A 22,793-nucleotide genomic window follows, 5' to 3' on the forward strand; every position below is an offset into this window, starting at 1 on the left:
ACAATAGAAGCACGGATTAAAAAAAAACAAAAAACTTTCCTTTCTTTGACTTGGCGATGACTGTTGGTTGAGGTCGGGGCGGACTGACAGTCAAAAAATGGACGAGACGGCTGACCCCGACGACGACTGGGGGGGCGGGTCGGCTGGTTGCGTGGCTCCTTCTCGGCCACGGGAGGGCGCACCGTCGCCCTCCCATTCCCGGTGGTCCGCGGCACGCGAGCGGGCAGGACCCTCCGGACGGGGAGACGAGGGCGGCGCAAAAGAAGGTTCGGGATGGCGGCGGAGGGAGCGGTGGACTTTTTCGGCGCTCGCTGCCCGGACGAGTCGTCAGACAGCGAACCGGAGCAGGAACCGGGCGCCCCGCAAAAACTCATCCGGAAAGTGTCCACTTCCGGTCAGATCCGCAGCAAGGTGAGCGCCGCTCGAGACGAGCGTCAACATCTGCGAGCGCGTCGCCGAGCGTTTGCGGCGGCAACGAACGACGACGACAACGTCGCCGCCTCCGATTGCGTGCGCGCGCGCGCGCGTTGCCTGTTGACTCGGCGTCGTTCTTTCCAAAGGCGCTTCCACTTCCCTTTCCGTCACGCAGCACCAGTTGCAAAAAAAAAAAAAAAAAAAAATCGAGTGGTCTTTGAAACGATCTCGCTAGCTGCGAGCGATCCATCCGTGGCCGGTCGCGCCCTTCGCGGAGCTTTGCGTTTTGTTGCCCGTTGGGAGGAGGCGAATGCGAATGCATTTCCACGTCCGACGCGCGCGCCCAAAGTTGCGACGACGTTTCAAGTCGCCAAGTGGAGCGAAAGCCGCCGAAACGTGACGGAGGGGGCCGAGTCGGCCGTCCCGGAGCGCGGCCTCGCCCTTTCCTACTCGGCTCGGCCGGCGCCCGAAGGGGCCCGCCCGCGGGAGCAGCTCGCACGTTGACCGTCGTTGCTTGTTGGTGGCGACGGTAACAACGTTGCCCGCAGGGAACAAAGTCGTTTCCAAGACGTTCCAAAGCAGAACCGCAGCAGACGCCAAAAGACAGCAAAACATGGCAGAGAAATAAAAGAGAGAGAGAAGTAGTGTTAGGTTAGAATATTACAAACCAATATTGCCGTTACCAGTTACATTTCATCTTTGAACAATTTTGAAGGGAATTAAATATTGACCTTATTGCGCAACGTTTAACAATCGGCGCGTTCCTTGTGAGAGGGATGACCAAAAAGCCGGCAAGTTACTCACAGATAATTTATTGCGAACAATTTGATCTAAAACAGAATTGTGGGTCTCAGCTCCCTGACACCAAAAAATATTTGTGTGCCCTCAAGTCAATAAGAGAGACCAAAGACTGAGGCTGAGGAGCCCACATTTAAAGGTGTACCGCACGCATCTTCACATTTGGCCCACACAAAGAAATCAAGTTCCCCACTTGGTCCTTCCTGGGATCTGGTTCACGTCTCTGTTCCCAAGATATTTCCCGACCTCCAGGCGGGATGGAAGGTAGATGAAAAGTTGCGTCCTGCCGAGTCACTGTTTGGTCGCTTCCTTTCATCTGCGTTGTCCAGCGTTTGGCCATGTTGTCATTTCACACTTGCTTTGTGTCTGCCCTTCGACCTCCTGGCACCTGAAACGGGTCTCCAACCAACAATACCTCTTTGTTCTGTCATCTATTACCAACAAAGCAATATTTATACTGATTAAACTTACTATTTTAATGTTTATTTTGAATAATATTTAATATGGCTAAATAAGGTAGGTATGTAGGTAGGTCGGTCGGTGAATATCTGAGGCCCTAGTAAGCGCCGCAGCTTCAAAGTTTGGGTGACGGGCGGCAAGGCCTGACCCGTCGGTGGCTCACCGGTGCACGGTTGCGTGGTCTCAGACGGTGTTGAAGGAAGGTGACTTGATGAAGCAGACCAGCTCGTTCCAGCGTTGGAAGAGGCGCTATTTCAAGCTGAGGGGAAGAACGCTTTACTACGCGCAGAACGCCAAGGTGAGCCCACGCCGGCCGCCGCCTTCCTGCGTCATCCGGCCCTTTGTCACCTTGCGCCGCCCTCGTCGCCCCGCAGTCCATCATCTTTGACGAAGTGGACTTGGCGGATGCCAGCGTGGCCGAATCCAGCACCAAGAATGTCAACAACAGCTTCACGGTAAACGCCGCCGGACGGACCGCCGTCACCCGCCTTTGACGCATAACGCCGCCGTCTGTCCATCAAAATCGAAAGCCGCCCGCGGGAGGTTAGCATCTGCGCCGCTCCACCACAAACCAATCCAGACACAAAACTAAAAGGCCCTCTCAAATCGTACGCAAAGGGGGAGCGTTTTTGGTTCGCCGCTAGAAAAAAAGCCGTCGAATCAAATCAAGTGAGGCGATAGGGCAGGGTTGCCGCGGCGACGGACAGGAGGTGGAGGCAAGTCCCAACACCGGTAGAGAAGGTCAGGAGACGATCGTCGAGGCAAGCGCGTGGCGGCTGGGTGGCGACCGGGTGCCTTTGAGCAAAGCGCTGATCCGGGTGTGTGCGTATGCAGGTGATCACCCCGTGCCGACGTCTGATCCTGTGCGCAGACAACCGCAAGGAAATGGAGGAATGGATCTCGGCGCTGCGCGGCATCCAGAACCGACAAAACTACGAGGTCAGTGCCAAACTCCCGGAGAGGCCAAAAGTCGCCGTCCAACGGTGCCACGCCTCAATGACGCCCTTTCGATCCGGCAAATCGCGTCCGTCTCCCAAATTCCTGTAAAAATGGCACGCGGCCGTCCTTCACGGCCAAGACGGGTTTTTTGTCGGGGTTGGCTCCGACGTCACGGGCGCACCTTGATGTCGAGCGGCCGCGTGTGCTTGTCGCAGTCGACGCAGTACAGTGTGGAGCACTTCAGCGGAACGCACAACTGGTACGCGTGCTCGCACGCCCGGCCCACCTACTGCAACGTCTGCCGAGAAGCTTTGTCGGGAGTCACCTCGCACGGCCTCTCCTGCGAAGGTAGGTCGGCCGCGTCCCAGCGTCCCGAGATCGACCGGGTCCGCCCGTTGAGCCGCTTTGACGCTGGCCTGCGCAGTGTGCAAATTCAAGGCCCACAAGCGCTGCGCGGTCCGAGCCGTGAGCAACTGCAAGTGGACAACACTGGCCTCCATCGGGAGGGACATCATCGAGGACGAGGACGGGGTGAGCCCAAGGCCCGCCACCACCCGGCGCCCGCGGCTTCCTCCGCTCTGAACCGTCCGGTGCCGTGCGTCCGTCCGTTTGCCAGGTGTGGATGCCCCACCAGTGGCTGGAGGGGAACCTGCCCGTGTCGGCCAAGTGCGGCGCTTGCGACAAGACCTGCGGCAGCGTCCTGCGGCTGCAGGACTGGCGCTGTCTGTGGTGCAAGGCCATGGTAAGGAACGCCTGTCACCCGGCCATCGCCCGGCCCTCGCCCGGCCCTCGCCCGGCCCTCGCCCGGCCCTCGCCCGGCCCTCGCCCGGCTCTCGCCTCACTCGCGCGGCGGCCCCGTTTCTCCAGGTGCACACGGGCTGCCGGGATCATCTGTCCGTCAAGTGTCCACTAGGCCAGTGCAAAGTGTCCGTCATTCCGCCCACGGCGCTCAACAGCATCGACTCGGACGGTGAGGCTCATCTCGTCCGACTGTCGGCCTGAACCCCGACAGGTTTGGGACCGGCCGGCTGGCCGGCCGCCGCATTCGCACACCGACCGTCTCGTCCACCTGGTCCGCCCGCAGGGTTCTGGAAAGCGTCGTGCCCCCCGTCCTGCACCAGCCCGCTGCTGGTCTTTGTCAACTCCAAGAGCGGAGACAACCAGGGCGTCAAGTTCCTGCGGCGCTTCAAGCAGCTGCTCAACCCCGCGCAGGTTTTCGACCTGATGAACGGCGGACCGCACCTGGGGTGAGGCGTCAGGAGGCTAGGCCTCGCTGCCTCGACCGCACGGCTAAGGCCCCGCGTCTTCTCGGCAGGCTGCGTCTGTTCCAGAAGTTTGACACCTTCAGGATCCTGGTGTGCGGCGGGGACGGCAGCGTCGGTTGGGTTCTGTCCGAGATTGACGCGCTCACGCTGCACAAACAGGTGAGGGCGCTTTCGCAGCGTCTCCCAGGAGCGACGGTACGCTCGCCCACGCTGCTCGACCCTCGCTCACGGCGCCGTCTCCGCGGCGTCCCCAGTGCCAGCTGGGGGTCCTGCCTCTGGGAACCGGGAACGACCTGGCCCGGGTTTTGGGCTGGGGGTCCGCCTGCGACGACGACGCCCAGCTGCCTGAAATCCTGGAGAAACTCGAGCGGGCCAGCACCAAGATGCTGGACAGGTGACGGACGGGGCGCGGCCCCCCCGGTTCTCCCGAGCTGCTCTCGCCTCGCTGACGTTGTCGTTGCCGCGGCAGGTGGAGCGTCATGGTGTACGAGAGCAAGTTGCCGCCAGAAGACTCCGCCTCCGGCGCGGGTGAGGACTCAGAGGTGAGGCCCTTCCGCCGCCGCCGTCTTTTGCGAGCGACGAGGCAAGAGGCCGGTGCCGTGGGCCGGGAACCGGACCTCCCGGGGCGGTTGGCGGCGATGGAAAGCGGCCAAAGCCAACGGCTTCCACCTTTGGCGCCCGTCCAGGTGCAGCAAATCCTGACTTATGAGGACTCGGTGGCCGTTCACCTTTCCAAGATTCTGACGTCGAATCAGCACGCCGTCGTCATTTCCTCCGCCAGGTGAGCCGGCTTGCTCTTTGTTCCCTTTGCGACGGGGGGCGGAAGGTGGTTTTGACGCGCTCCGCGTGCCCCCTCTTCCAGGGTCCTGTGCGAGACGGTGAAGGACTTTGTGGCGCGGGTGGGGAAGGCCTACGAGAAGAACACGGAGCCTTCGCAGGAGTCCGACGTGATGGCCAAGAAGGTAGAGGGCTGGGCGGCCGTCGCCCGGCTGACGCCCGGCTGACGCCCGGCTGACGCGCGACGCCCTCCCCCCGGCAGTGCGGCCTGCTGAAGGAAAAGCTGGACCTCCTCCTGCGGACGCTGACCCAGGAGTCCGAGGCGTCCCGTCGAGTCGGCTCTCCTCTTCCGGCCCGGGACGGGAGCCCCCTGGCCTCGGTGCCGCCCCTGTTCCGCGCGCCGCCTCCTGCGCTGCCCGACGCCGCCGCCCGCCCGCCGACGCCAGCCGTCTTCAAACCTCGCGAGCAGCTGATGCTGCGAGCCAACAGCTTGAAGAAGGTCATCCGGCAGATCATCGAGCATGCGGAGAAAGGTCAGGGACACGCCGCTTTCGGTCCTTGCTTCGGAGTGACAATCGGTGTCATGGTGGCCTCAGCAGCCTTTTCCCAGGATGACCGAGATCACATCAAAGGGGGCGGCTTGGTAGTCGAGTGGTTAGCGGAGGTCGCCGGGTCATCGTCCCGGTCCGGCCTCCCTGTGTGGAGTTTGCATGTTCTCCCCGGACCCGCGTGGGTTTTCTCCGGGTCCTCCGGTTTCCTCCCACATTCCAAAACCATGCATGGCAGGCAGATTGACCGCTCCAAATTGTCCCTCGGTGCGAGAGTGACTGTTGTATGTCTTTGTGTGCCCTGCGATTGGCTGGCAACCAATTCGGGGTGTCCCCCGCCTCGTGCCCGAAGACGGCTGAGATAGGCTCAGGCACCCCCCGCGACCCTAATGAGGAAGAAGCGCTACGGAAAATGGATGCATGGATGAATAGCAAAGAGTACAAAGAGGCTTTCCTCAAAAGATGGCCAGCAGGGGGGCTTGCCCAATGTTCAATAATAATAATAATCCATTTCATTTGTAAGCGCCTTTCAAAACTATCAAGGTCACTTTACAATCACAGGATGACACTTTTCTGCGGGTGAGCAGCGGCAGCCACACGCGCCAGCGTTCGCTCAAGCCGGAAGTACCTCAAATAGAAAGAAAGCTGGCTAGTTAGGCAATAAATAGCTAGCTAGATAGATATCTAGCTATCTATTAGATAGCTAGCCAGGCAGCTAGATAGCAAACAGATGAGAGGATGGCAGCTCATTCCAGAGAAAGTGAAAAAAAAGGCTCCATCCATCCCCTCCGTTAGTTTTTGGCACATCTCATCATGGCCGGTCAGCAGACTTGCCCGCCCGTCTTCCTTTGAAAATGATCTTTTCTTTTCAGCCGTGGACGAGCAAAACGCGCAGACGGCGTCCATGTTCTCGGCGGGGGCGGCCCACGCGAACGGCGGCGCCGCCGCCCCAGGCCGAGACGACCGGGACAAATGGCGGCCGGCCGGCCCAGGTGCGTCTCCGGCCTCTTCCCAAGTGGGCAAGACACCTTGCGGGACCAAAGGCGGCTCGGAAAGCCGGGACAACATGGCCGCGCTCAACGCCGAGATCCTTGACCCCGGTGGGATGCTCCGCCCCCCTCCCTCCCCGAGGCCGCCGCCCCTTCTTGATGTCCTGGCTGTGCTTGCGCAGGTACGCGGGCCGGCGTGTCTTCGTGCCCGTCTCACGCTTCCATCATCGGGCGACTGCTGCTCAACGCCGAGTCGCTGACGTCGTGCCACCCCGACGACACGTAAGACGCGCGTCGACCGACGGGGGGCCGCGACAAACCAAACGGCAACATCGACACTTTTGCGGTGGGAGGGACGAGGGGGCGTGTCTTATCTTGTTTTCTCACTGGTATGGCAAAATGGTGCGACGTGGATCCGCTTTTCCTCAACTGACGCCATTTTCCACAATTCTCCATCATTTTGAGTTGCCGCGCAATTGAAAAATCAACAAATATGTGCCTCAGGTGGCTTTTTCTTACACATGAAATCCATTTTTAGAGTGGCACACAGCATACGCATCCTGACATAATAATAATAATAATAATACATTTTTAAACGCACCTTTTAAAGCACCCAAGGAGACTTTACAATCAAAAAGAACAATAAAACCATCAATAAAATTATAAATAATTAAAGAGCAAATATATAAGTGTGTGTGTGTGTGTGTGTGTGTGTATATATATATATATATATATATATATATACACACATTTCATTTATAAGATATCTAGCTGGCTAGCTATTAGCTATCGATTAGCTGTCTAGTTAGCTTTCTATGAGTGGGTTGAGTGAACACTGGCGCGTGAGGCTGCCACTGCTCACCCACAGAAAAATGTATCCTGTGACTGTAAAGTGTCCTTGAGAGTTTTGAAAGGCGCTTACAAATGAAATATATTATTATATATCCATTTGCTATCTATTAGCTAACTACCTAGCTGGCTATCTATTTGCTATCCATTTGCTATCTATTGGCTGTCTGACTAGCTATGTAGCTGGCTATTTATTAGCTATATGGCTATCTAGCTGCTATCTGTCTCGCTGGGTATCTATTAGCTATTTGATAGCTAGCTAGCTTTCTATCTATTTGAGTTAGTTTTGAAAGGCGCTTAGAAATGGAATGTATTCTTATTCTTATTCTTATTATTATTATCTCCGTCGTTTTCCGTGGCAAAGACAACCCCGGTTGGGCTTGGAATTGGCGTCTCAAGGCGTGCGTGGCTGCTTTCTCTCTTTCTGGCTATGCGTGCGAACGTGCAGGCGGTGCTACGCCGAGAAGTGTGTGATGAACAACTACTTTGGCATCGGTCTGGATGCCAAAATTTCTCTGGACTTCAACAACAAGAGAGACGAGCACCCCGAGAAGTGCAGGTGAGAAACGGGGCGTGACGGCGACGTGACGGCGCGTGACGGCGCGTGACGCGTGTGCAGGAGTCGCACCAAGAACATGATGTGGTACGGCGTGCTGGGAACCAAAGAGCTGCTGCACAGAACTTACAAGAACCTGGAGCAGCGGCTTCTGCTGGAGGTGAGGGCCAAGCGCCGTCATGGGCTTCCCGTCTGTCGCGCTTCTTCCACCCGTCGTCCTCTCCGCCTGTGCGCAGTGCGACGGGCGAGCCATCCCCCTCCCCAGCCTGCAGGGCATCGCCGTCTTGAACATTCCCAGTTACGCCGGAGGGACCAACTTCTGGGGAGGAACCAAAGAAGACGACGTGAGGCCGCCAAGCCGTCCGTCCGTCCCCCCCATCCGCCTGTCTGTCTCTCACCTGGCGCCTGTCTGCCTGTTCGCAGACCTTTGCCGCCCCGTCCTTCGATGACAAGATCCTGGAGGTGGTGGCGGTCTTTGGCAGCATGCAGATGGCTGTCTCCAGGGTCATCAACCTGCAACACCACCGCATCGCGCAGGTACGCGTCCACCGCGGAGGCTCGCCAGGCTCTTGTCTTGGAGCGGTCTGTGGCCCACGTACTGCGCCAACAAATATACAGAGAGTGAGGAGTCCATTTTAAAGGGTCTTCTTCTTTTCCTTTGGGCTTTTCCCTTCAGGCGTGGCCACAGCGAATCAATGTCCTCCATCTCAGCCAGTTTTATACACCTTTCCTTTCATTCTAGCTGAAAGCCTTCTATCACACATCACACCTGACATTTTTCTCCAGCCGCTCCAGCCTGCCTGGACACGCTTCTTCACCTCTTTTCCGCACTCCTCCATTGCTCTGGACAGTGGACCCCAAGTACTTAAAATCCTCCACCTTCTTTATCTCTTCTCCCTGTAGCATCACTCTTGTCCCTTTTTAAAGGGTACTACATGCATCTTCAAATTTGGCTCGAACAAAGAAATGAGCAGTTGATTGGATCCGTCTCTGGTCTCTGTTGTCGTCATCTTCTTAGCGGGATGAAGCAGAGCTATCTCAAGTTGCGTCCCCGTCAAGCAGCATTGGTTTATGTTGTAACCTTTCACCTCCTTCCTGCAGCATTGGTCAGGTCATAACTTTTCATCTCCTTTGGGTGATGAGAACCAGCTGACCCCTTGACTCTGGTGCCTGCAAAAACACAACTCCGACACACATTCCATATCTACTCCCTCATCTATCTGTTGGAAACAAAAAAACTATTGATACTGATTAACAATGTTTATCCTACACAATGCTTCACATGGCTAACTAAATGTATTTATTTCCTTCAGTACGCAAGTAGCAATATTTTCTGTCTCTGTCTGTGGGCTTTGGTCAGTGCCGCACGGTGAAAATCGCCATCCTAGGGGACGAGGGCCTCCCGGTCCAGGTGGACGGCGAGGCCTGGATCCAGCCTCCGGGCTACATCAAGATCCTCCACAAGAACCGCAGCCAGACGCTGACCAGGGACCGCGTGAGTGCCGGCGGCTCGGCGTCGCTTTGCAAGCGGGCGCGTTCTCAGCCTTTCTCCGCCGCAGGCTTTCGAGAGCACGCTCAAGTCGTGGGAGGACAAACAAAAGGGCGACTTTCCTCGGGACCCGGCCGCCCCCCTGGCGGTCCACGGCCCCCTGGGCAGCCATCCCGAGATCCTCTCTGAGGAAGAGGCGGCGCTGGTGCGGGACTTGGCGCAGGCGACCCGCGTCCTCATCGGCAGGTGAGCCATTTCCTGGCTTTGGTGAGGTTTCTTTGGCCGTCATCTGTACTTCTTTGAAGGTGTCGGACGTCTCGCTTCTTACCCAAGAGGCTTCGGCAGCAAACTAAAATTTGCTGGTAGTTTTGGACCTATATATATATATATATATATATATATATATATATATATATATATATATATATATATATATATATCATGACTGTAAGACAGTTGTGAGGTGTGCTGTCGGTGTGACGGAGGAATTTGAGGTGGGACTCCACCAGGGGTCAGCTCTGAGCCCCTTCTTGTTTGCTATGGTGATGGACAGGCTGACAGACGATGTTAGACAAGAATCTCCTTGGACCATGATGTTTGCAGATGTCATTGTGATCTGTAGCGAGAACAGGGAACAGGTGGCGGAGAAACTAGAGATGTGGAGATATGCCCTGGAAAGGAGAGGAGTGAATATCAGTCGCAGCAAGACGGAATATATGTGTGTGAATGAGAGGGATCCAAGTGCAAGAGTGAAGCTACAGAGGGAAGAGATAAAGAAGGTGGAGGATTTTAAGTACTTGGGGTCAACTGTCCAGAGCAATGGAGAGTGTGGAAAAGAGGTGAAGAAGCGTGTCCAGGCAACTGGAGCGGCTGGAGAAAAATGTCAGGTGTGATGTGTGATAGAAGGCTTTCAGCTAGGATGAAAGGAAAAGTGTATAAAACCGTGGTCATGATGTTTGACTGGAGACGGTGCCACTGAAGAAAAGACAGGAAGCAGAGCTGGAGGTAGCAGAGCTGAAGATGTTGAGGTTTTCTTTGGGAGTGACCAGGTTGGATAGGATCAGGAAGGAGTATATCAGAGGGACAACTCATATTAGAGGCTTTGCAGAGAAAGTCAGAGAGGCCAGACTGACATGGTTTGGACATGTCCACAGGAGAGAGAGTGACTATATGGGGAGAAGGATGCTGAGCCTTGAACTGCCAGGCAGGAGACCGAGAGGAAGACCCAAGAGGAGGTTTATGGATGTGGTCAAAGAGGACATGAAGGTAGCTGGTGTGCGAGAAGAGGATGCACAAAACCGGGATAGATGGAGGACGAGGAAGGGAAAAGCCGAAAGGAAAAGAATATATATATATATATATGGTACCTCGGTTCTCGAACGCCTCACAGTTCGAACAAATTGGAGTTAGAACAAAATATTCGAGATATTCTTGCTTCGTAGTTCGAACACCAATCGGTGTTCGAACGCCAATACGACGCTTGAGTGCGTACGCGAGGGTGGGGTGCTGAGCGGCGTACGCGTGTATCGCTCTCTCCGTGACCAACTAGCTAGCGGGCGTGCTGCGTTTTGCTGTAGCGTTTAATATAGGTGTACGAAGAGTTTTAGCCCCTAATCATGCCTCCAAAGAAAGTAAGTGCTGCTACAAGTGACAAAAGAAAAGTAGAGCGTGCAACCATTGCATTTAAGAAAGAAATAATGAAGGAGGTGTGCGAGTGTCTGATCTGGCGAGGGAATACAGCATGGCGAAATCTACGATCAGTACGATATGAAAGAATAAGGAGGCTGTGAAATCTAATGATGTGGCAGTGGGGGTGAGCGCAAGTGTCATTGGATAGATATTTGAAGAGAAAAGAACATCCTGTAGCCGAGTCATCCGTAGCTGTCACGTTCCGAGCGAGAGTGACGGCAGCTGACTCGTCGGAACGTAGTGGAATGTTTGGGATCCCAAAAACAGACACGTACTAACTAAGCAGGATGTTTATTCACAAATCAAAGAAAACACAGCGAGTAAGATGGCACACGAGGGTGCAAAATGACGCAATCCCGGAAGATGACATAAATTTACGGGACGCAGGGAAAATACCTCGGACCGGATACACTCTCGCATCGAAGAGTCCAGGTACGGTGGCGAGGTGAGTCAATCATCCGGCATTGGCGAGGTGATCGCAAACCGAATAAATGCCCCGTGTCCGTGATTAGAGAATTGACAGCAGGTGGAGAACGGCCGGGAGAGGCAGCCCCGCCCCCCGCTGTCAACTCGCAAATGACAGGAGCAAAGAGATGGTTTCGGTGTTCGAACAAATCGCTTTTCAAACAGGGTCCTGGAACGAATTATGGTCGAGAACCGAGGTATCACTATATATATATATATATATATATATATATATATATATATATATATATATATATATATATAAAATCCTCGTCTCACCCACCATGGGTGGTGTCTGTCCCCATTTCAGCTCGGGTCCTCTACCAGAGGCCAGGAAGCTTGAGGGTTCTGCGCAGTATCCGTGCTGTTCCCAGCACTGCGCTTTTCTGGACCGAGATATCCGATGTTGTTCCCGGGATCTGTTGCAACCACTCGTCGAGTTTGGGGGTCACTGCCCCAAGTGCTCCGACCACCACAGGCACGACTGTCACCTTTACCTTCCAGGCTCTCTCCAGCTCCTCTCTGAGCCCTTGGTATTTCTCGATTTTCTCATGTTCCTTCTTTCTGATGTTCCCATCACTCGGGACCGCTACATCCACGACAACGGCTTTCCTTTGCCCTTTATCTATGACCACGATATCTGGTTGGTTGGCCATTACCATCTTGTCAGTCTGTATCTGGAAGTCCCACAGGATTTTTGCTCGGTCATTCTCCACCACCTTGGGAGGTGTTTCCCATTTTGACCTTGGGGTTTCCAGTCCATACTCCGCACAGATGTTTCGGTAGACTATGCCAGCCACCTGGTTATGGCGCTCCATGTAGGCTTTCCCTGCAGTTACGTGTTGGATTGTCTCAGGTGCCTCTTTGCACAACCTACACCTTGGGTCTTGTCTGGTGTGGTATATCCCTGCCTCTATGGCTCTGGTGTTCAGGGCCTGCTCTTGGGCAGCCAGGATGAGTGCCTCTGTGCTGTCCTTTAGGCCAGCCCTCTCTAGCCACTGATAGGACTTCTTGAGATCAGCCACTTCTGCTATGGTTCGGTGGTACATCCCGTGTAGGGGCTTTTCCTCCCATGATTGTCCCTCTTCCAGCACCTCATCCTCTGTTCCCCATTGACTGAGACATTCTCTGAGTACATCATCCGTTGGAGCCTTCTCTTTGATGTATTCATGGAGCATGGATGTTTCATCCTGGACAGTGGCTCTCACACTCACTAGTCCCCGGCCTCCTTCCTTACGGCTTGTGTACAGTCTCAGGGTGCTGGACTTGGGATGGAACCCTCCGTGCATGGTGAGGAGTTTTCGGGTCTTAACATCCGTGGTCTGAATCTCTTCCTTTGGCCACCTTATTATTCCTGCAGGGTATCTGATCACTGGCAGGGCATAGCTGTTTATTGCCCGGGTCTTGTTCTTGCCATTGAGCTGGCTTCTGAGGACTTGCCTCACCCGCTGGAGGTATTTGGTCGTAGCCGCTTTCCTTGTTGCTAATTCGAGGTTGCCATTGGCCTGTGGTATACCGAGGTACTTGTAGCTGTTTTCAATGTCTGCTATTGTTCCTTCAGGGAGTGAGACCCCTTCAGTGTGGACTACCTTGCCCCTCTTAGTCACCATCCGACTACATTTCTCCAGCCCGAATGACATCCCGATGTCACTGCTGTAGATCCTGGTTGTGTGGATCAGGGAGTCTATGTCCCGTTTGCTCTTAGCATACAGCTTGATGTCATCCATGGAGAGGAGGTGACTGATCGTAGCTCCATTTCTGAGGCGGTATCCATAGCCTGTCTTGGCGATTATCTGGCTGAGGGGGTTCAGTCCTATGCAGAACAGCAGTGGGGAGAGTGCATCACCTTGGTATATGCCACATTTGATGGACACTTGCGTTAGTGGCTTGCCATTGGCTTCAAGTGTGGTTTTCCACATCCTCATCGAGTTTGCAACGAAGGCTCTCAGGGTCCTGTTGACCTTATACAACTCCAAGCATTCATTGATCCATGTGTGTGGCATCGAGTCATATGCTTTCTTGTAATCAATCCAGGCTGTGCACAGGTTGGTATGTCGGGACCTGCAGTCTTGAGCGACTGTTCTATCAACCAGCAGCTGATGTTTGGCACCTCTAGTATCTCTACTAATGCCTTTCTGTGCTTTGCTCATGTATTGATCCATGTGTCCACTTATCTTAGCCGCAATGATGCCTGACATGAGCTTCCATGTTGTGGAGAGACAGGTTATTGGCCGATAGTTGGAAGGAACTGCACCCTTTGAGGAATCCTTCATGATCAGGATTGTTCGCCCTTCGGTTAGCCATCCTGGGTGAGACCCATCCATCAGCAACTGGTTCATTTGTGCTGCTAGGCGCTCGTGGAGAGCTGTGAGTTTCTTTAGCCAGTAGGTGTGGACCATATCCGGGCCTGGTGCCGTCCAGTTTTTCATACCTGAGACTCTTCCTTGTATATCTGCCGCTGTGATGGTAACTGGGTTCTGTTCAGGGAGGTTGCTGTGCTCCTCTTTCAGAGTCACCAGCCATTGTGCACTGCTGTTATGTGCGACCTCCTTCTCCCATATGCCTTTCCAGTATCTTTCAGTTTCCAGCCTTGGAGGGTCTGCTCTGCTGTTAGAACCCTGCCACTGAGCGTACACTTTCGCAGGTTGTGTTGCGAACAGCCTGTTTATTCTTCTGGCCTCATTCTCTTTCGTGTACCTCTTTAGGCGACTGGCCAAGACCTGGAGCCTTTGTTTGGCAGTTTCGAGTGCTTCAGGTATGGTTATCTGCATGTACCTCTTGGGTATTGGCCTTTTATTCACACCTCTCTGGGTCTCCGTCAATTGACTCACATCTTTCCGAGCCGCCTTGATCTTGGCCTCCAACCGTCTTTTCCATGGTGGGTAATGAATCTCGTGGCTCTCATGGTTGCTCTTGTAGCCAAGCATGTCTAGGATCACTGATGCTGAGGTGTATATCAGCTCATTGGTTTCCGTGATCGTTCCGGTCGGGATCGTTCTCAGTGCTGCATTCACAGTTTCCATGAGACTTTCAGGTGGTACTTCACATAGCCGTTGTAATCGGTTTCTTAGTTGCCCAGTTTTCATTCTTGCCATGATCTTATCTCTCAGGTCATTTGCTGCCTCGCTCAGCATTTCATTTATTGGGGCTGGCTTCCCAATCTCATTATTCATTGGGGCTTGCCTCCCAATCTATATATATATATATATATATATATATATATATATATATATATATATATATATATATATATATATATATATATATATATATATATATCGGTTCTAGACTATAATTCGTTCCAGGACCCTGTTCGAAAAGCGATTTGTTCCGAACACCGAAACCATCTCTTTGCCAAAACTACCAGCAAATTTTAGTTCGTTAACGAAGCCTCTTGGATAAGAAGCGACACGTCCGACACCTTCAAAGAAGTACAGATGACGGCTGAAGAAACCTTCTCATCGATGGACCACTCCTGTACCACTGAGAGCTTACACAGACGTATTCCTGACCCGTCGCTACGCTGCGCGCCTGCTCACGGTTTGTCTTTTGTGTCCGTGCGGCAGCATCTGCCGGCTAGCGCAGAGTCACCGCCGTCTGGAACAAGAACTGGCCCACGCCGTCAACGCCAGCTCCAAATCGTTGGAGCGCGTCTACGCGCAGTCCGGCGCCGTTGAGGTACCAAAGAACACTTGCCACCAGGCAAAGCAATGCTTTGCTGCCCAATTCTGCCACTTCTGCTTTGTTGCGACCAATCAATATTCTTATTCACCGCGATGAACGGCTCTGCGACCAATACATACCATTTTGCTCAGAAAACAATACAATACAAATCAAACATCATGATTGATCTAGCGCAGGGGTGCTCACACTTTTTCAGCATACGAGCAACATTTTGACTACCAAGTCAAAATGATCTACCCATGACAAAAATGCAAAACATAATTATTTTCAAATGTTTTAAGGATTCTTTGTATGTACAATGTATGTTGATGTACATTGCATAACTGAATAAGCCAATATTGCACAACATACATCATAACTACGTACACATAACATAATAAATAACTATTAACATTTTTTTTGTCATTACCTGAGTTTACTTTGATGACTTGCACTGAATCGAATCCGGCAGGGATGCGTAGTCCGGACAGTAGCTGCTGACAGCAAGCCTCAAGCACATTTCCAAATAAATGTTCATCATTCATGGTGGAACGCTATTTGGACTTCATGATCTTCATGTAGGAAAAGGCTGACTCACATAAATAAGTGGAGCTGAATAATGCAGTCAAGGAGGTAGCACATTTCCTCATGTTGGGGTACTTTTCCTGTGTGAGTAAGTTACAGAACTGTCCACGAGCCCTGGACTTCAGCAGTGAGAACACTCACAATCTCCGATGTCTTTCCACATTTGCTGGTTTAAATCCTCAGCCGTGGCTTCACAGCGCCGTGTAACTATGTCTTGACAGCTGCAGAGCTTTGATTGAAGATATCTCTGCCTTATTTTTAAAGTCTCTGAACAAAGAGTCAGCTGCTTCAACTTTTACCATCTCTCCGTCTTGGAAGGACTTGGATTGTTTTTAACGATGGCGTGACTCACCCGGAACGATGCTTCGGTGGCGGCTTTCGCTTTTGAAGGATTTTGAGTGAAAAATGACCGCTGTCCGGACAACTGGGATTTTAGTTCGTCCACCGTTCTCTTTCTCAGCTGGCTTTTCGGCGGGAAGTCAATGTCGTATTTTCCATTCCATAAACAGTCCGGAAATGCCGCTCCACATTTTCCCATTCCGTATGAAAGTAATATGTTTTGCCCCCTGACTCGCTCCCGCTTTCTCACTCATTTTGATCACCATATGTTTTAGCAAGGGCTTAAAATCTGAGGTAATTCGCTGACTAGCTTGTAAATTTTGCTGCGTTTAGCGCCGTTGTTTACGCATGCACGGCGACCGAAAGGTCAAAATTCAGTTCTGAATGGTTGCCCTGTATGTCAATCAAGTGACGGGACGTTTGATAGGCTGACAAATGTTTTTTTTTTACTGTCACGCTGCGATCGACCAGTAGATCGCGATCGACGTAATGAGCACCCCTGATCTAGCGCTTCAACAAAGCACTGAACATGGACAGCGAGCGATCACCTACAGGAAATAAATAATAATACATTTCATTTCTGAGCGCCTTTCAAAACTCTCAAGGTCACTTTACAGTCACAGCATCCGATTTTTATGTGGGTGAACAGCGGTAGCCACACGCGCCAGCGTTCACTCAACCCGGAAGTAAGGAGATAGAAAGCTAGTTAACCAGCTAATAGATAGGTAATAGGTAGCCAACAAATAGATAGCGAATAGCCAGCTAGCTAGATAGTTAAATACACTGAGCCAGCGTTCACTCAAGTAAATAGATAGAAAGCTAGCTAGCCAGCTAATGGATAGCCTACAGATAGAGAGCTAGCCACTTAGCTGATATGGTTGGGCGTTTACTTCTGCCTTTATTAAAGTGTCACTGATGTTGTGACACGCCGTGTGGTTACGTTGCTCTAGCGCAGTGGTTCTTTATCTTGTTGTAGGCACCGAAGCCCACCAGTTTCATATGCTCATTCGCTGAACCCTTCTTCCAATGACTGTGCCTACTAACTGCAGTCTGGACTGAGGGGTGGACCTCTGTGGCGGAGGATCCACCGAACCCCTGTGACCCAGGTTAAGAACCACTGCTCTAGCACATTTGTTGTCATTTTGAAATAAAGCAGTCACAAAGTTAGTAGAGCGCACCAGGATTGGGCCAATGAGAGCTCAGTCCATATGATGGCGCGGAGGGCCGCGTCAAAAGCGGCGTTTTGGTCTGACGATGACTTTGAACGCTCCTGATCCGAAGCGCTTTATCCTCAGCCAGGATTGCAAGCGCTCTTCTTCATCTCGCCCGGTCGGGCAAAGATGAAGTCCATTTGGTCCACCCGCTCCGCTTTCCTATTCACTAACCGGCTCCATTGACTCAAACATATCAGCTAAGTGGCCAGCTATCTATCTGTTGGCTATCTATTAGCTGGCTAGCTAGATTTCTATCTATTTACTTCCGGGTTGAGTGAACGCTGGCTCAGTGTATTAGCTAACTATCTAGCTAGCTGGCTATTAGCTATGTAAGTGGCTAGCTATCTATCTGTTGGCTATCTATTAACTGGCTCGCTAGCTGTCTATCTATTTACTTCCGGGTTGAGTGAATGCTGGCGCATGTGGCTGCCGCTGCTCACCAACAGAAAAACTTATCCTGGGACTGTCAAGTGACCTTAAGAGTTAGGCACTTTGAAAGGAAATGGATTATCATTATTTCCTTGTTTTAATGGGGAAGTTGGCAAATTCGGAAGCCAAGTGGACAAAGTCTGGTGGGCGCGGCGGGCCCCGTCAATCCCTGCTCCGGTCCGGTCCGGTCCGGTTTCACCAAACGGCTTCCGGGCTTGACAAATGTGAAAGTCCGAGGGGGCGTGTCCTATGCGTTCAGGCGGCGAGCTGCGCTACGGTGGTGGCCATGGCCCAGGACGTTAAAGCCCTGCTGAGCGAGACGGAACTGCTGCTGGCGGGGAACATGTCCATGGTATGCACACAAAGACTGGCGTCCGGCGCCAGTCCCGGGCCGCCAAATGACCAATCGCCATCGGGCAGGTGCTGGACGCCGCCCAGCAGGAGCAGTTGAACGGAGCAATGACGGCCGCGCGCCAGCGCCTGAGCCGCCTGCCGGACGTCACCTGGCTCAAGCTGACCCTGGACCCGCCGGACCAACAGGTAAGCCCGCTCCCTCGAGTCCTCTGGCCAGGTTAGGGGTCGCCGGTGACCCTAAGGCCCCACTCTGCCACCTTTGTGCCCAGGACCCCCTGGACGACTCGGGCAAGCCCGGTCGCGGCACCAAGTTCCGACTGGTGCCCAAGTTCAAGAAGGAGAAAAACCCCAAGGCCAAAGGGTCGTGCGACTGTCTCGCACTTCCAGGTAATTGCCTCAGCGCGTCGCTTAGCGCCCGGGCGGCACCGCCACTTAACGCCCGGCTCCCCGTTTGTCCCAGTGGAGCAGTGGGGCACGGAGGAGGTGGGGACCTGGCTGGACTTCCTCTGCCTGTCCGAGTACAAGGAGACCTTCGGCCGGCACGACGTGCGAGGGGGCGAGCTGCTGCACCTGGAGAGGCGGGACCTCAAGGTAGGGCGCCGCCCCACGCGCCCGCTCACCCGACACGCTCTAAGGCGCGCGGCACTTGTGCGCAGGACCTGGGCGTGGGCAAGGTGGGCCACGTGAAGAGGATCCTTCAGGGCATTCGGGACTTGAGCCGCAACAGCAGCGCCAGCGAGGCCTGAGCGACGCCGGGTGGTCCGAGTGGGCGGCGCCTGCCGTGTCCCGCCAGCCAATTGTTTCTGTGCCTTGTCACGTGACCAAGCGGCAGCCATTTTATTTATTGACAGTCACGCGCTGTTTTCTTTGGCTTCCGGCGTTCCTCTTTTAGTTCGCATTGCGCAGAAGGACATTCCGAAATCAATCGGCGCCAGACGGACGTTTGATTGACAACAAACGGCTCCATGTTGTGGTTGTGTTGGGATATAAAAGTCATTTCTTGGGTGGCCAAAAGCTTTCTTTTTCATGGGAGCGCACTTTACAGTCACAGGATGGTTTTTCTGTGGGTGGGCAGTGGAAGCCACACGGGCCAGGGTTCACTCAACCCCGAAGTTCAGTGGGACCTTGGCTTACGAATTTAACTGGTTCCCAGACAGAATGCGTAAGGCGAAAAGTGTGTATCCCAAAAAATAATTTCCCATAGGAAACCATTAAAATGAGAATAATCCGTTCCCAGGTCCCCATAAAACATCATTTTCTACTTTCTAATTCTCTAAGCCTTAAAGGACAACCGACAGTACAGCAAAAAGTACAGCAAAATGCATTGACGTGATGGAAGTAGTGCTACAATGTGTCCTTCGGTCAGGGGCGTTCCTTCAGTGACGTAGGGTGAGGACTCGTCACCAACTCCAAAACAAGACTTCCGGAATATTCAGCGCGAGTCTTAAAAGGTAAAATGTAGCTATATGCCGTGGAATCTTTGTAAAATACGCTCAGTAGAAGTCATTTGAAGCCATTTTACAAATTCTGGACACAACTTGTCCGGAGATGTCGGTTGTCCTTTAAAACTACACAAAATATACCTTATTTTATGGATAATAAATGTGCTATAGTATGATGATGAAAGAAATAAACTGTACGGTACAATAGTCATTTTATTGACCTTTGTGATGGTTGTTAATGGCGTGATGGAATGGAGTGTGCGGTTTTCTTAGCATTAAACACTTGATGAGGAACGTCGCCTTCTTCTTTCACCATCTTGAGGAACGACGATCCCTCTTAGGTGCTTTCTCTGTGATAATTGTATCTAGTTCTTCATCAATCGTAAACTGTTTAGCTGGGTTGATCGCTTTTTGCATCAAGTGTACAGACGACTTGTGCGGGTTATTTGTGGAGCCTGATTGATGGGATATTTTAACTGTTTTCTATCCAATTTCTCACTATTCTCACAGTCACACTTTTGTTTCTTGTGTGTGTTTTCTCTCTGTCTGCCTGTCTCTTTAATGTTTAACTCCCCCCCCCCCCCCACTGCTGCGTTCTTGACCAATCACGTGGCTTTAACCGAAGACGCCATTTTGTTTTTTGGAGAACGGCCTCACTCTCTGTCTGTAACTCTATCCCCCACTGCTGCGTTCTTCACCAATCACGTGGCTTTAACCGAAGACTGGGGGCGGGGAATAGAGGACAAAAACAGTGGCCACCGTTTTCTTGTTAGGAGAACGGGCTCGTTCGTGAACGACACATCACTCATTGTGGCAGCTCCGTGTGTGTCCCGAAAAGTAGTTCGTATGCTAAGGTGAAATGTTCATAAATGTAACGGTCGTGAACCGAAAAGTTCATAAGCCAAGGAGTTCGTAAACCGAGGTTTCACTGGAACTCAAATAGATAGAAAGCTAGATAGTTAGCTAACGGATGGCCAGATAGCCTAAGGAACAGGTTTGGGTCCTGCCAATGTACCCTCTAATTTTTCATGCGTCTGAGCAGACTGAGGACAACTGTGAGCAACGTGCACATTCCACCATCATGTCTCTGACCCACTGGTAAAAGATGCTTTGATCCTCTCCTCTTTCATCTAGAACTGCTTTATGTAACAAAGATAGCACAGAAAGTGCTAAAGAATGAATGTCTCTCTGTGTTATTTGTTATGTAGTTTTTTTTGTTTGTTCTTTTGACTTCAAGACGGCGCCGCGAGAGTAGCTGCCTTTCCAGCGGCTCACATATTTTGTTTTTCTACTTTCATTCCTTTTATCACTTTGCTGCTGTGAAATGGAAATTTCTCCACTGCGAGACTAATAAAGGCAAATCCAATCCAATCAGATGTGTCGTTCGTGAACGAGCCGGATCTCTGAAGTAAACACAGAGAGCCAGTTCCTAACAAGGAGCCGGAAATGGGAGCCGACTTATTTTGTCCTCTATTCCCCGCCCCCAGTTTTCGGTTAAAGCCGCATGTGATTGGTCGATATCCGTGGAAGAGGAGGGAGGGGAGAATTAGACACACACAGCAGTGAAGAGGGGGAGGGGGGTTAGGGTAGACAGGTGGACAAATGGTATTATGGACATTGTTATTATTATTCAATTATATTTTTTACGAGTTGGTATGATAGCATTATTAATATGAAAGGCAAGTTAGTGACAGCTGATCGTCAGACCAGAGTAACCACAGGGAAAGTGAAAGGGAAAGTTTAACATCCACTAATTCTGCGCACATATAAATAGAGCCATATAAATAAAAATATTTGATATAGTGTATTTATACATAAGAAATTTGTTTTTCACACAATTGTACGTGATTTTTGTTACGTGCAAACGGTGTGCGATTGCGCAGCTGAGAGGGAACATTGTGTCCCGCTAAGGAACAGGTTTTTATTGGAAAGCTGCCGATTGGCCCAAGTGTCAGAAAGTCGTCATTGTGCGGGTCAAGCCGGGTCCAAAAACAAAATCCAAAGAAATCCCCCCCCGGCAAGGCTTTGGCCTCACAGGCCTCAACGTCAAGACTTTGAGCGAGTGGCGCGACCTGGTCCAGGTGGGCCACCATTTTGGGGTAAACCAGCCTTTTGGTTGTTTGCCGTGTCACCGCCCCCACGCGGGCGGGCGGACGACGCCCCTCCCGGTACCTGCGTCAGGATCTGAAGACGTGGACGGCCCTGATGACAAACTGGCGGCAGATGGGACACTCGCTCATGCGCTTGCCGCAAGGGGTGCACGTGATCATGTGACCGCACTCAAGCAGCACGCAGTCGATGGCGGAGTCCATGCAGATGCGGCACAAGTTGCCGTCCGGGCCCGCCGGGACGCCGTCCTCTTCTGGAAGGAGACGGACGGGAACGGTTTGACGTGGCGGCTGAAAGATGTCGTGCCGAAAACAAAGCGGAAAATGTCGACGAGTGAAGGCGTCAAAACACTCTGCCGCCATCACACCTCGTTCCTCATATTCCTCCTGCTCCTCCTCCCATTCTCGTGATGGGAATTGCGGCTCTTTTCAGAGAGCCGGTTCTTTTGGCTCGGCTCACTAAAAAGATCCGCCCCTTTTGGCTCCCAAATAGGTCCTCGTTTTTTGTTGCGTAAATTACTGACCAAAAATCATGTATAATTCTGTGAAAAACTAATAACTCGTGTAAAATATACACTATATCAACTATTTTTTTATTGATATGGCTTGATTTCTATGTTGACAGAGTGAGTGGATGCTAACTTTCCCTTTCCTTGTGGTTACTCTGGTCTGATGATCAGCTGTCAAATATTTTTATTTATATGTGCACAGTAGTGATGGGAATTCCGGCTTCTTTCAGAGAGCCGCTTCTTTTGGCTCAGCTCACTAAAAAGATCTGGCTCTTTTGGCTCTCAAATGGCTCCTTGTTTTTTTTTTCTTAAATTAACTACCAAAAATCATGTAAAATTATGTGAAAAACGAATTACTCATGTAAAATATACACTATATCAACTATTTTTATTGATATGGCTTGATTTCTATGTTCACAGAGTGAGTGGATGCTAACTTTCCCTTTCCCTGTGGTTACTGTGGTCTGATGATCAGCTGTCACTCATTTGCTTTTCATATGAATAATGCTATCATAGCAACTAGTAAAATTGATAATAATTGAATAATAATAACAACAGCATAATGTGATAGGATTTGTCCAGTGTACCTGTCTACACTGATCTCCAGTGACCTGCTCTAAAACAGTGCATGCGTCCCGCAGTACCTCCCCAGCTTCTCTGCTAAGTTGTCAGAAATGTGGCTCTCATTCAACTCAAAACAATCCAGCCGACATGTCCCCACTTTGAAATTTGCAATAAATACTAATAATACATTTCATTTTAAGCGCCTTTCAAAACTCTCAAGGTCACTTTACAATCACAGAATCAGCTTTTCTGTGGGTGAGCAGCGGCAGACACACGCGCCAGCGTTCACTCAACCCGGAAGTGGCATGTAAGTGACAAGTAGGATGCGGTGGTTCGGGATGGCCAGCAG

The 22,793-nt window shown here is 51.8% G+C and overlaps 2 protein-coding genes across 7 annotated transcripts in view; one reads left to right on the forward strand and one right to left on the reverse strand.

The window, feature by feature from the left end:
• dgkd (diacylglycerol kinase delta) lies at window positions 1-19,557 on the forward strand. Of its 4 annotated transcripts, none has more exons than XM_089014015.1 (29): window positions 1-411; window positions 1,859-1,969; window positions 2,046-2,126; window positions 2,506-2,610; window positions 2,826-2,958; window positions 3,035-3,141; window positions 3,227-3,352; window positions 3,478-3,580; window positions 3,695-3,857; window positions 3,926-4,034; window positions 4,130-4,269; window positions 4,345-4,417; window positions 4,562-4,656; window positions 4,738-4,837; window positions 4,915-5,185; window positions 6,073-6,300; window positions 6,372-6,471; window positions 7,487-7,597; window positions 7,658-7,754; window positions 7,831-7,938; window positions 8,018-8,215; window positions 8,955-9,089; window positions 9,154-9,329; window positions 14,804-14,915; window positions 17,727-17,819; window positions 17,888-18,007; window positions 18,091-18,208; window positions 18,282-18,412; window positions 18,478-19,557. In XM_089014015.1, exons 1-29 carry the CDS (start codon window positions 274-276, stop codon window positions 18,565-18,567), a joined length of 3,672 nt encoding a protein of 1,223 aa, XP_088870141.1. In that variant the 5' UTR covers window positions 1-273; the 3' UTR covers window positions 18,568-19,557. The 4 variants fall into 4 exon arrangements, with proteins under 4 accessions (XP_088870141.1, XP_088870143.1, XP_088870145.1 ...); XM_089014019.1 differs by having other exon boundaries at window positions 2-411; window positions 8,018-8,131; XM_089014017.1 differs by lacking the exons at window positions 1,859-1,969; window positions 2,046-2,126.
• Window positions 19,459-22,793, reverse strand: part of rffl (ring finger and FYVE-like domain containing E3 ubiquitin protein ligase) — a 13,720-nt gene continuing 10,385 nt past the window's right edge. For all 3 annotated transcript variants that reach the window (XM_089014023.1, XM_089014021.1, XM_089014022.1), the window contains one exon: window positions 19,459-21,625. In XM_089014023.1, the coding sequence (XP_088870149.1) occupies window positions 21,441-21,625 (185 nt within the window). In that variant the 3' untranslated portion in view covers window positions 19,459-21,440. The remainder of the gene's footprint in view (window positions 21,626-22,793) is intronic.

The sequence above is a fragment of the Hippocampus bargibanti genome, linkage group LG14 (genome assembly GCF_051943395.1).
Source record: "Hippocampus bargibanti isolate YZ-2025 linkage group LG14, ASM5194339v1, whole genome shotgun sequence".
In the NCBI taxonomy this organism is placed as follows: domain Eukaryota; kingdom Metazoa; phylum Chordata; class Actinopteri; order Syngnathiformes; family Syngnathidae; genus Hippocampus; species Hippocampus bargibanti.